Source organism: Ruditapes philippinarum, unplaced genomic scaffold (genome assembly GCF_026571515.1).
Source record: "Ruditapes philippinarum isolate M1 unplaced genomic scaffold, ASM2657151v2 ctg3724_1_1_1_1, whole genome shotgun sequence".
NCBI lineage: Eukaryota > Metazoa > Mollusca > Bivalvia > Venerida > Veneridae > Ruditapes > Ruditapes philippinarum.
The window spans coordinates 1-14,393 of record NW_026859214.1 but is presented as its reverse complement, the minus strand read 5'-3'; the positions used below and the strand labels follow the sequence as shown (position 1 = coordinate 14,393).

The 14,393-nt window shown below is 32.3% G+C and overlaps 1 protein-coding gene across 1 annotated transcript; it reads right to left on the bottom strand.

Annotated features, from left to right (window-relative positions):
* Positions 1–7,632: 7,632 nt before the first annotated feature.
* Positions 7,633–13,377, bottom strand: LOC132755636 (heat shock 70 kDa protein 12A-like). Its single transcript, XM_060746529.1, has 5 exons — positions 12,947–13,377; positions 10,678–11,062; positions 10,200–10,421; positions 9,630–9,786; positions 7,633–9,397 (listed from the first exon to the last, which is right to left on the bottom strand). The coding sequence occupies exons 1-5, from the start codon at positions 13,375–13,377 to the stop codon at positions 8,349–8,351; spliced, it is 2,244 nt and encodes a 747-aa protein (XP_060602512.1). The 3' UTR covers positions 7,633–8,348.
* Between the last annotated feature and the right edge of the window lie 1,016 nt (positions 13,378–14,393).

The following is a 14,393-nucleotide window of genomic DNA, read 5'->3' as shown; positions in this document are numbered from 1 at the left end:
AGACTTTCTTTTTATTACATTTTAGATGTAGTCTTGCCTGTAAATGTAAGCCACACGTTAGTATTGGCATCAAAACAGTAATGTAAAGTTTTTTTGTTTTTGTTTTCCTTTTTCTTTTTTTTATCTTTTTTTTTTGTAGGTAAGGATCGATGCATGGTAATTTGCATGAATAAGAAAATTAAACCTCCAATAGTCAGTGTTCCGCATACCACCTAGACATTAAGGAAATTCATAAATTATTTCTTTTGTGATTTAAAGAAGACCCATTAAGCCTAAATTGTTTTAATTACTATTTTTCAACAGATTTTCATTTTTGTAGTTACAAAAATGTACTCATTTACCACATAGCCGAGCCATTTTATGCTTCATTTAGGCAATTAGTGTTGAAATATTAAGTGTTAGTTTTTTTATAAAACCGCTTTGATTACAATTTGCTACCTTTTTTCACTTCAAACGCAAGATTATCCAAATGAATAACATGTAACATTCTCCGTTATTACGTTATAAAACATATTTTTTCCATTTCTTAAACAACAACACCACCACTGTGTGTAATTGATCAAGTAATTTATTCTCATTCGATCTCGAATAATTAGTGGCATGGCCGAGTGGTTAAAGCGTTGGACAAGTAATATATTGATATAGAGTGCGAGGGTTCAAACCCCTTCAGGGACAATCCGTTGTATCTTTACGCAAGAAACTTTAGACTCATTGTTTAGTACTGGTTGGTTCTAAGAACTGATTTGAAGCGTATAGCTTCATACACAATCGAACTAAAATATCTGTATAAACTAAAATAATTCCGACCTATAATAAGAGGTTATTCTTGAAGAACCCTAGAGCAATGGGCATGCTGTTTAAAATGTGACATTGAAGATATAGATGTTAACTCTTTGAACCTGGAACAGATGTATGTTTTATATGTGAGATCGTAGATACTATTGTATACTCACATAGTTTAAACAGAATGTACATTTCCTTTCACTCTGACATTTCTTGTATATTAATGTAATTTTATATATAAATAACTAACGTTTGATGGAGCTTACCAATCGGTGATTATTTATTGACGAGATATGTCTGACCGAAGACATAAATATAGCAGGAAACTAGACAAAAATGTAATAAAATAACAATTTAGTTGATTAATTACACACATATAACATGTTTGACCACACGTTTAGCTGTTGAGAACCGATTATAGGTTCGTGTTTTATGAGTGGTCACTTATCAACGACATGAACCTCTCAACTACGGATTAAAGAAATAATCTGCTTTTAGAACATAAAGTAAAAACATCAAAATTTCAAGCATCCGAATAAAACGGTAAAAGCGATAAAAGACAGGCGTAATACTAGTATATCATTTTAACACCACAATTCAAATGACTAATGCTCGTGACTATTTCTTTTGGAGGCAATTTAGTTATTTAGAAAGGATTCTTTTCCGTGTTAAAAAAGCAGACGAAGATGGTTGCAATGGGTAAATTTCCCGCATTTTTGTTAAACTTAAAATGCAGTGTTACAAACGAAGATAAATATTTCCTAATATTTCCATTACTTAGAAAAAAATAGATCTAGAACAAGAAAAAAAATCGCGTAATTGCTAAGGAAACAATAAAACACTGAAAATCCAACAACAACAAAAAAGAAATTTATAAAGAGCTGTTACGACAATGAAAAAAAAGCAGGAACAAATGTAACGATATCGTATTCTCGGCGTCAGTGGGAACATTAAATCTTTTACTCTGGCGTTTTATATCTTTATTGAGAATTATGCATATCTAATTGCGTGTTCGTTTTCACCGTTTAAATAATCAATTAATTAGACATAACGATGTTAGGGGTCACTTGGGGCTACTTATTATCTTACAATGACCTTTGGGATATCATAGGATAGTTCTTATCACAAAATCGTAAATGATAACAAGAATTAATTGGAACTTCTCGGAATTTATCGTGTTAACATGACAGGTACAATAATAAACATCCGCTACCAATAATGCACCGCGCGGCAAATATTCGAAATACACAATAAAAATTGATATGAACCATTGTAAATGATATCTTTGATTCAAAGGAATTCTTTAAAAGCATACCAAAGAATTGTGTGATTAGATCCTAGCTTCTTATTTACATGAAAAATGGGAACACGTGATCACTTGGGAAGGATAAGTGATCTTTGTCGATATCATATCTAAATTCGAATAAACAAAAATACTTTACATTCTGTTTATTGTAAGATAATATACGTTAATAGCACTTCAAAGACTGCATTATCTTTCAACTAGGAAGAATATACAAACGAACACAGAAAACTCGTATATGTTTTTTTCCTGAATGACAACAAAACATTACACTTTTATCTTGTAGTGTTCGTTAATCCAATTCATTCTTGGAATTCTTTGTGATTCATTTGACAAAAAAAGGAAACAGGTAACATGGAATATTTTTATTGAAGGATTAAAGAAAATAAATATAAGTAAATATATTTCGTATAAAGATCTTGAAGTACCATTTTGTGGAATATTTAAAATACCACGAGAGAAAATGTCTACACCAAAGTCACTGTAGGTTTGAGAATAGGTCTTGTTATCAGCGTTTTGAACGACAATTCCGTTGATCAAAGACCATTATGATAAAATAGATCCAACACCAGCATTTATTTTAATATCTTCATTACATATCAGGAACAGGCTTGTAAAAGAAAGAATGAATTATTAATTTCATGTTGTTTTTCCTATTTAAGGTTCAAAAAACTATTTAGAAAAATTTAAGATCTTGAATTTCAACGCCAATTTGCCACATTATTTAAATAATTGTTATAACTGGCTTTGCTTTATGCTGCACGTCGGTAAGGCTGAGCTTGCCTGTGTTATCAATAATAGTTACATCAAATTTTTAGCTTCATTACTAGAGAAAGTGCAGAATAGTATGATTTTGACAGGTTATATGGCGATATAGAAGGATGTCTCCCAGGGCATATAACTTATAAAAATCTGTATAAAGCTGCATATAGACCAAAAACCTCAACATACGTGTGCTTATACTTGGCGAGTCTTGAGAATAGCTGAATTATAAATTATATTTACACAGACGACATACTTATGTCCGGTTCTACAAAAAGGAAAACATACCCGCTGCTGAACTAGACGCAATGTATGAAGTCTACAACAGCAAAACGTCTATTTTCAAAGCATCTTGATTATGAAAGAGATTTCTAAGGATATCTACACAAACAGAAAACAAATACGGAAGAAAAAAAAGAAACATAATATTTAAATGGAAAAATATAGAGCATGTGTTTGGGGAACAATATAAATGGAATGTTGAAAAAAAAAAGAAAAAAATGTTACGCTATAGTGCAGATGAATATCAGTAGTAAAAAATGTGGCATAAGATATTATTTAATCTGCATTTGGTCTTCAAAGAAATCTATTTTCAGACTTACTCAATTTTATTCTTTGATTTGAAATCGCAGCCGTGGACTTGTCCTAAATAAAGGTCATGCATTTTCAAAGATTGACAGATACGATAGGTGGTCTTTCAACATGGAATAGACCTGCCGTATCTTCAACCGATCTCTGACTTTCGTACAAATTGTTTACAGTATAATATCACATTAATATTCACATTGCAAGAAAATCGCCATTTATCATCTTTATCCGTCATGATCAGATAAACGTTTGGTATCAGAGTAGTTAGACGCTTGGTATCAGTGTTGTTAGACGCTAATTGAAGATAGTGAGATGCCGGGATATGACACCAGATACAATCATTATGCCTGGAGTGCTTGTCGGATTTTTTTTTCCATTTAACACCTGAAAAATTTGCGACGCTCAGTAAAAAATAAACAATAAATGAAATTAACATATTTGAAATACATGTATACATGTATATGTATACAGTATATATATATATATATGGACGTTCAAAGAAGAAAAAATAAAACATTTGTATACATTGTATTTATAGATAAAGACAGCTATGTTACTTGCAATATAAAGAAATAGATGCAGCAACAACTTTGAAATTATTTTCTTCATTTAAACTTTGCTGCATGTGTTCTAGGCTATATACATGTATCTGCTGCTTGTATTATACAACGACAAGGAATCCGAATATAATTTATTTCAAAGTTATAATAAAATGATTAAAAAAAAATCATACACTAAGCAAGACTCTTTATATCAACAAACAAAAGCTATACACATAGAAAAGTGATTTAATATAATAACATAAAACGTTTTTCTTTCTTCAAAATATATGTAAGAACTATTCAACGGTCATAGTTAAATTCATTTTATCTATGATTTAGAAATCTTCAGAAAAAAAATCCTAAAATTTTCAAATATTTTCATCAGTCGCTACACAATCAAAGTTCTTGCATTCACAAAAAACAACGTCTGCTACAGATTTTATCTTGCTTGCCTGAAGTAACCCGAAAGTGCTTTGGCCGATCTAATAAACATATAAACTTTCTTTGATAAGAATCTTCTGTACACGATAGTTTTATGTAAACTAATATCATAGAGAAAATTAATGAAGAGGGTTAGTTTACCAGTGTTTTCAACACCAGGTACATATAAAACAACTGTTGGGGATGTTGGCACTAGTTAGATAGGCTGTGAATTATGTCCCAATAACATATATATCCGGTACAAGCTTTTATCTTCGTTGCTACAACAACGTTAATGTATGTAATACAGAGTCAAATGCCATGAAAATATCCGTAAGTTCTTAAACCATAGCTTTCGATGAAGCAGTGGGTCCATCGCAGCGGCGGTAGAGTATGCGTCACAGAAGCGGTATATAATATATGGCCGTTTGCTGTTGTCGGTAAGTATATGACTGAATTTTGTTTTATGTTTTAATGTTTTACTGAGACTGGAGCCCACATATGTACTCTTTCAACTTATTACAAGCACACGGTGCAATTCATGGCCGTTTATGCAAACACTTCTGTACAGTTTGACGAGGGGACGTCACTTTTGCCTAATTTTGGTTAAAACACGTACAGATGTGTGCAAAACGACGACACAATACAACGGCATCACAACGTATGAATGAAAATTCTACAATATAACCATAATTTGGAAATTTTGGAAATTATTATTGCCTGTTTATAAAATAAATGACAAAAACTGTTTTCGTCGCAGAAGGCGGTTGATTCGATCGCAACGCAGTGCGGTGGGCCCAATACCATTTATGTATATTTTGAGGGTTTATCTTGACGTAAAGCACTTTTCAATTGAGTACAACCCTTTTCTTACTTTGACATCTGAGAAACATGTTTATTTGATGTTTAAAACAATATTATTATATATACGCTCGTACAAATAAATGTCCGAGTTCCGCTTACATTTTCCTTCCATTGAAAATTCCTTTGGCCGTTATCATTAAAGAATCAACAATTGATTACGGGTTATTACTATGTATCAAGTATTTTGTGTGTGAATGCACCATTCCAGTTGAAATGCGCAGTAAAGTAAGAACATAATAAACGTAATGCCCTTTATTATTATATTTGTATTTCCAAGTTCATATCAGGGATCATTCATTTGACAACCCGGACCGTAGAGGACCCGGCGGAAACTAGGAGTCAGTATATTTGAACTTGAAGCACCACCGAAAGGAAATTTGGCGATGCGCAGGAAATTACACCATTGTGGATAGTCCAGAAAAAAAGATCGCATGTGTCAGACATTTACAATTTACACGTGATCACGTGTTTCACCTATATACCAAGGCCGACTGACTAATTAAAATTAGGCCGTGCATTTTTTTTTTGCATTACGACATATGAGTCATACAAACATAAAGTTAACACATGTTCATGGCGTTTTCGAGAGTATCATAATATTAGTTAGGTTATACAATATGGCCGTATATAAACGGTTGTTTGGAAATATAATATATAAATGCAATTTCTTATTAAATAATAAACAGCAGTCGTGTATATAAACTTTATAATACTACATGTTTGTAACGTAACTTTTTATCGGATAATCAAGACGTAAAGATTTTTGTTTTATTTGTAACTTTATTTTCTGATTTTTACATACATGTACAAGTGTTATAAAGAATTTCGATATAACCTGTCGGATTTATTGATAACGAATTCATAATACATCAAACATGTTTTTAGAAAAAAGTGAGATAATTTCATACGAAAGCCATATATATAAAAGTGCATTGTACATAAACGTCACGATTATCCAATGAAAAGTGTCGTAACAAACGTGCATTTTTATAAATACATACACGCAAAATTAAGGAGGTTCAATATAATTTTATTCTTAAAATTTGGCATGATGCTAGAATATGATAACATAAACATTTCGAGCGAAAAAAACTTAGGGGTCACCGATCTCATTTTCTGTACGTGAATGATCCCCCCACACTTATTTTGGGTTATTTCAGGGACAGATAACTTAATACAATGTATACGTCTATAAAAATCCTTTTTTCCTTTGTTATGGTCTTCATTATATTTATGTACATTTTCAAAGAAAGACTTAATTCCATAAAATATTTCTGTCACCTTTTTATATTACATTTCATACTTAAAATTCTTTTAAGATATACAAGATTTGAAACTATTTTCCCTCGATAAATGTCACTATTTAAGAAAAAAGAAGAAAAACTAAAGCTTTATGACGCACAGGTCTTTACAAAAACTAATTGAGAAAACTTTTCCTGAAATAACTCTTACGCTGTAAAAATACAATTTATATAAATTGATGTTCTCAGTATATGATAATAGAACACAGTGACATTCAATACTGAGATTTTTTTTCGTATTCAAGAAACATGTTCTGTTTATCTTTACGAGTATCTCTATTATATGTGTGTGTATGACAAAACCATTGTTGAACCTGGAACTTACGGTCTTTTTAAGTCCAAGGTTGAAGTGGAAGGAAAATTGAAGCGGAACTCGGACATCTATTTGTACGAGCGTATATATAACAATTAATATCATTTTAAACATCACATAAACACTTTTCTCAGATGTCAAAGTAGGAAAAGGGTTGCACTCAATTGAAAAGTGTGTTAGTCAAGTTAAACCCTCAAAATATACATGTTTTTGTGATTTATTATATAAACAGGCAATAATATTTTCCCAAATTTCCCAATTACGGTAAATATGTAGAATTTTCATTCATACCATGTGATGCCGTTGTATTATGTCGTCGTTTTGCACACATCTGTACGTGTTTTTACCAAAATTAGGCAAAAGTGGCGTCCCCACGTCAAACTGTACAGAAGTGTTTGCATAAACGGCAATGTATTGCACCGTGTGCTTGTAATAAGTTGAAAGAGTACATATGTGGACTCCTGTCTCACTAAATGTTTCCAGTAAAACATTAAAACATAAAACAAAATTCAGTCATATACTTACCGACAACAGCAAACGGCCATATATTATATACCGCTTCTGCGACGAATACTCCACCGCCGCTGCAATGGACCCACCGCTTCTTCGAAAGCTATTGCCAGTGTAAAAAAGGAGTGAAGTATTTATAAATAAAAATATTTTGTAAATGGCCAAGTATTTGCTAAAATGTTTCCTGTCAAAGACCATTTTAAATTTCAATTTCGGATTCAAATTTAAAAACAAGATAAAAATTAACCTTACTTTTAATTGCACTAGATAATCTTTAAACAATCAATTAAATTATGTACATGTATTTCAAAATTTACTTTGAAATAGTAGTAATTACCGATACCACATATCTTAATGTTATTTTACCGCAATATGAGCAGTCGAGTGTAACAAGACAAAGGTAAAAAATAAATGAATTAAATGAATAAATTATTATAATACAAATAAAACGAAAGCCAATCATTATTAAAAATACGTTTGACACATCAAACTTCACAAAACTACATGAGTCCAAAACCATTAAAATGCTGATAAGTTCTTTCTTAAAAATATTTTCGAACACAATGAATGCAGAAAGAACTCTATTTAGACATAGTTTTGTTTATGTAAATGTTTTTAATGTCAAAAGAAGGGAGACTATTAATATAACATCTTTCAACACAAGGAACCTTGTTACTTCCCTTGTTGTATTAGAAGATTAATAACATATCTGGTTTGAGCCGAAGATCCAAATGAATATCCATCATTTTTAACACACGATGAGCATTTGATCACAATCGCAAGCGCTCAGTAAGCACACGTGTATTGTAGATGGTATAAGTAAATATTCCTCGAATAATAGTATTTCAATATATCAGGTGAAATAAGATGTACTGAAGTGTTATCTTTTGTGATATAATTTCTAACACAGTATTCAAATGTTATGTTTTTTTCCTTCTTATTATGCTTTTGCTTCTTCTTATTCATCCCAGGAAGTCAATAGATGCATTGGTTTCATTGCCGGTTTTCTTATCGTAGGCATTTACGACGATTTCTGTACCACTGAATGTTAATGATACCAAAACTGCTCTAGACAAGTCTCCGTCATGGTTCTGAAGATCTACGGACATTTCACCAACATATGTACAGCCTTGGTCTGTGTACTTGGGATTCATAAGATCGGATGCATATATCGGAAAGTCCATTGCTGTTTGGGATTTATAAACGGGATAGTATGTTCGTTGAACTTGTGCCTCTCCTACTTTGACCAGCTGGTTTTTTTCGACATGTTTGTGAAATACTTTATCACACTTGTCTCCAACATCAGTCTTCAACAACTTACTTTCAGGATGTATTCCTTTTTCAAAAGGACATGCCGCTTCTATTCCGTAAGTATTTTTGAGCACTCTTTCAGTAATAACTTTTGGACTGTGTCCAAAAATAAGAGCCCCTCTCAGTATGGCAGAAGATGCATCTTTTGGGATGATGACACACACACCAGGAAAGCTCGATTTGACAGCTTGCTGCAGCAATGGAGACTCTGAAAACCCACCAACCATTAATATCGACTTGACACCCGTGTTTCTGATCACCCCTTTAACATATCCAATCGTCTTCTCTATCGAGGTATCAAACAACGATTTGAAGACTTCTGCTGAAAATTTCAACTTATCTCCTGTATGTGAAATATCATCGGCAAACTTTGATCTACTTAAAGCCTCTGACAAACTTTGTTTGGTGACTTTCTCGTACATATTAATTAAAGATATAGGAAACTTCATGTTGATGCGGGAGGACTTTTCCGGGCTAACCGCTCGTTTCTTTACCTCAAAATCTCGCCATAGGTCCAGCCAATCCTCAGTCTCCTCTATCTTGAATTTCTCATATATCTTCTTAGTGAAAATATCACATAGCATGTTCTCGAATGCTTTGTCGACAATGGTACCACCCCATCCACCTCCACATGCGGCATTTACTTCCTTCACACCCCCTGTCTTCTCGACTTCATGTACTGTTATGTCTATAGTGCCCCCTTCAATGTATAAATCAATTAATACAAAACTGTGTTGATGTTTAACACTCGGAAACAACTTTACAAAGTTCGTTTTTGTGGAGTTAGAATGTACATTTTTGTGTTTTTGTCTTCGTTTCTTTATGTTTAAAGTAAATGTTTATAAAGCAAATATCTGACATAACTTTATTTGCTACAAAATATATTAAGTACGTTCAACGTCGTTAATAACTTATGCACGTAAGATACTAACCTCCAGCATCCAAAATCATGTACCGTGTCCCAGCTTTGAATTTGGCGACAGTAACATCACTTTTATCAACTGCTGTTTCAACAGAAAGATTGCGACAGTACACAGATGCTGCCTCGGGTTCTAGAGCAATAGTTAAATCCTTACTGCTGATTCCCGCCTAAAAAGTTTGTATATATTCCCTTACTAATTCTTTTTTCAGCGTCGTTTCAAAATATTACATCTATATTTTCAAGCAATTGCTTTAATTTACAAAAAATAACAATTACAATGGTTATATATACAATGTAAATAAGTTATCATTACAGTTTGATTTGTAAACGTTTATGTTGCATTTTATAACAGAAGGCCATGAAACAGTTTTTAAAAGGTGTTGTTCAAGTTGTTTCCACAAAGTTTTACTTAGAGATTTCGTAAAGGATTGAAATCTTCTACAAAAATGTTAATTAGATTAAAGTTTCAGCGGTGCAACAGTTTAACACTTGCAAATATATTAATGAATAGCTAAAGGACTGTGTGATATCATCATATCATCGCGGGTAGTAATATACGAGAAATATATTCAGGCCTTACCTGGCGTGCAGCTTCCCGCATAAACTGTTTAGCTCCATCAGTCCATATTGCAGGTACTGTTAATACCCAGTGAACGTCTTCATCTTTCAAAACACCTGTCTGTCTGTTCTTCACTTCATTTACCATATCGCTCTTTAGATACTGAATTGCCATTGCAAACACATCAAGTGCAAGAAGGGATCTTCCCATTTCGTCTTCAAGCGTGATTTTCCTGTCAAGTTTCTAGTTGGACAAAAAACTCATTATGAAGCCGTCAATTTAAATTTCAAATGAATTTCAATTTAAATCTTTGTATGTAATCCTTTTACCAGTGATTTATACCATTTGATTTTAAGTGATTAACAAAGACGGCAAATAACTTTTCATTTGATTACCTAAATATTATAAGATATTTAAATTGAGATGTTTACAAAACATAAAATGAATCAATATATCACAAAGATAATTTCATTTCTTAATTAATTTACTAAAAATATACCTCTCCGAGTTTCTTGTTTAACATCATCTTGAACTTTTTGAAGTAGAAATAGTCCTCGTGCTCCTCATTATCAACTAATTCTTTATATTTATTTTCTGCCTCATATCCAAACGCCTCGAGTGTTTTTCCATCTGGTTTGACAAGAACACAAGTTGGTGTTTTTTCTGTTGTCAAAGTTCCTGAACCAGAATACCATTGCTTCACAGAAGCTTTTGTAGGGTCAGATTCGAACTCGTAAAGAAAAGAACAAGCCCATCCCGAATTAGTTGTCCCGAAGTCTATTGCTCCAACAAGTAAATTCTTTGTAGCCTTAAAAAAAAATATTTTGACCAAATTTACACTTTTCGGACCAGTCGTCATCACGGATGAATATTCAGCACGTAATCTGCATTGTAAACATATATCGGTTAAGGTAAATTAATTCTTCAAACTGTTGTATGATGTCATTACATATTGTCAATCATAAATGCAACTTAAAGTATGTTTGGTGGGGAATTGATGGGCTCATAACTATGTACATGTACTGACTTAGAACTTATCCACACTCAATTTTTACTAATATTATTGTTAGTGGAGCGTTCAACAAATATAGAGGCTTTATATGGATAACTAAGTAGGATGCCACTTATTATAATTCGTAAGATAAGAATGGTCAACTAGATTAAATCTTAAATTTACCCCATGATAGTGTTTTATATAAAATATATGATATGTTGAAATCTGATGCAGATAACTCTAAAGTATTATGGTAGAAATTGGGCATTTCAGCTTAAAGAATTATTACAAGAACATTGCTTAAGTAATGTATGGGACACCCAGGGAGAGGTTAATTACTCTATGACAAAACCGAGTTTATGTATGATCAGCAATGGTATTCTAGTATTACCAATGCCTGTAACCTACATGTAGTTCATTTAAACAGGACAGAAGTTTGAGAATTATCTAGAAAAAATAGGACTGCTAAATTTCGAAAAGCACTCACTAAGTTTAAAGTTTCATCTCATCAATTGTCTATTGAAACAGGAATATATTATAATATACCACAGACAGAACGTAAATGCCGTTGTTACCTGATGGACGTTGTATCACTTTCTACTGGCTTGCCCAATGTAAAAGGAATTAAGGGGAAAATATTTCAAATCATATTTTTGTCATTGGCCAACGCTAAATAAGTTTGAAAAATTAATATTATCAAGTATAAAATCCGTTCAAATGAATTTAGCAAAATATGTGTACTTCGTTTATTTAAAATTAGTCTTATACAGTTTGCTTTTGTATTCAACATTTTCTGTACCAAAAATATTCTAATGATAACTGAAGATGCACTTAATTGAATTGCAGAGTATATATTTTTTGCTAACTTAAAGAGAAACACTGTTCATTAGTCTATACAATTTGCTTTTGAACCAAGATATTTTAATGCTTACTGAAGAAGTCTTGCATCAAGTTTGAAGAAGTGTGTAATTGAGTTTGGCTAAATATATATTTGGCTAACTTATAATACCAAAAATACTTAAATGCGTACTGAATTATTTTATTGAGTTTAGCAAAATGTATACTTGGCCAACTTAAACAGAGACACTGTTCATTAGTCTTATACAGTTTGTTATTGTATTCAAATAGTTTGTACCGAAAATACTTAAATGCCTAAGATGCATTGTATATGCTAATCATAATGGAAGATAGAGGACTTGTTCTTGCTTTTGCATTAATGCTCAACATTTGGCATGTGTATTGGAATTTTTTACATGGGATGTGTATTGTATTTCTTTTCATCATTTGTTGATGCAAGAAATAGTATCAAGTTTAATGCAAATAAAATCTATTGTCATGGTCATTGTCAAATGTGTGTTTACCAACATCACCTTCAATACTGTTTTATAATAAGTGATACCTTCAATAAAATATACATGAATATGGCATTTATTAAATTATAATGATAGATGCAAACAAACAACAAACAGAACCTTCATCCAAAAACATTTGCTACATTAAGACAGACAATACATTAGCTTGAACGATGCCTAACAAAGTGGTTTAGCACTACACCTTATGTATCACAGAATATAATGGCCATAACCTTCCCGGCTGACTTGGAAATTATTGCTTTTGTAGGGGAAGGCGAGGAAGGATGCTTCCAGACAGAACTCTGACGTTTGCTTTCCAGTTAAAAAATACACGTTTTATTACATGTTATCACTCGATTTAGAAAGTAAATGCCTCTTCACGATACCTCCTGTCGTACTGCTGACACATTTTCACCCTTTACCCCATCTGCTCCGACGTCAACAAACGAGTCACCCATCTTGCTGAAACGTGGCGCATTCCTAATCTATCAGTCATAATGCCCTGAGCTGTACCATATGAAATAGCGAACTTATCCGCTTCGTGCTCCACACTTACTCGGTTATCTCGGAGTATGTACTCCTGCTGAATGACAGCCACTGTTTCTTCATCTGTTAGAGTCACTGGTCTACCTGCACGACTGTCGTCTTCAGTTGCCTCTCTACAGTCTTTAAACCGCTTCATCCACTTTGAAATGACACCTTTTGACAGAGCAGCCTCTCTGTAAAAGTTTTGCAAATCTTCACGAAAATCGGAAAAGACTTTCCGAGTTTTGTGTAAAAATTTATAACGATGCGCTGTTCGTTGACGCTGTGTGACGCCATTTTCGAACGGACGCCCGTAACGTGACGTCATTTACGGTGAAGTTGTGTACATAGTACGATTCAATTTGAAATAATCTGATTTCACAGCATTTAAAGTTTCATTACAAACAGACCAGTAGTTTTGACGCTATTGAATTAGTTTACGAATTTATTGATGCACCCTCGTATATATAATATTATATAATTATATGCTAACAACTTAAGGTTTTCCACTTAAAAGATAAAGAAGATAACCTTTCAATTTATATACAACCTAACAACATTTATCCCAATATGTACAACAAAATGTTCAATTTCTATTGATCCGCTTTAAAGTATTTACTTGTTTAATTTGTTACTAAAGTTAAACAGTAATATAACCAGAAAACCAGAACCAGAATTAAACTTGTGTACTTGTGAACTTTCAGGGAAAGAAAAATACAAAAACAGTATATTACAATTCATACAAAATGTATTGAAGTACCATATTGTATATCAAATTATAAATAATGAGACTCTAATTCCTGAAATTTTTAAGGGGTATAAGGAGGACAGAGGATTAAAAAGAAAACCATTTAAAAAGGGTTTGATGCCATCTATGCGTGTTTAACCTGTGTACTTATGACCTAATTTAAAACTTAAAACAGTTTTTTATTTGTTGGAATGGATGAGAAAGGGGCTGGTGGAAGTCCCCTTATAGTATTTTTGGGAGGTGTGGTTATAGAATGTTAAAGGAAAACAAATATCAACTTTACTCAGTCAAATTGATATACTTATGACATGATTTTTCAAAAAAGATTGTTTCGAGTTATATTTCTCTGTTTTATAACTGGCACATATTTGATTTTTTGAAATTTGCTAAACTAGGCCTTGTTTGCTTGATTTGCTATAATACATATGAAATTTGCATTAAATATTATTTGGTTTGCAACATTGTCCAGATGAGTATTGCAGAGTAAAATATCAGAAAGGCTCCAACTATTTACATTAATAATAGAATTGTCCTTTAAATATACAATGTATATTTCTGTAACTGTGTCCAAAACTGCTTTATAATATCGCAATCAA

Bases quoted from the DNA above. Each gene is read 5' to 3' on its own strand.
- LOC132755636 (XM_060746529.1), bottom strand. From the start codon at position 13,377: ATGACGTCACGTTACGGGCGTCCGTTCGAAAATGGCGTCACACAGCGT. The intron at 10,422-10,677 runs GTATATTTTTAG...TTGTCCAACTAG, and splicing joins TAAACAAGAAACTCGGAGAG to AAACTTGACAGGAAAATCAC. The intron at 9,398-9,629 runs GTTAGTATCTTA...TATACATTGAAG, and splicing joins CATGATTTTGGATGCTGGAG to GGGGCACTATAGACATAACA.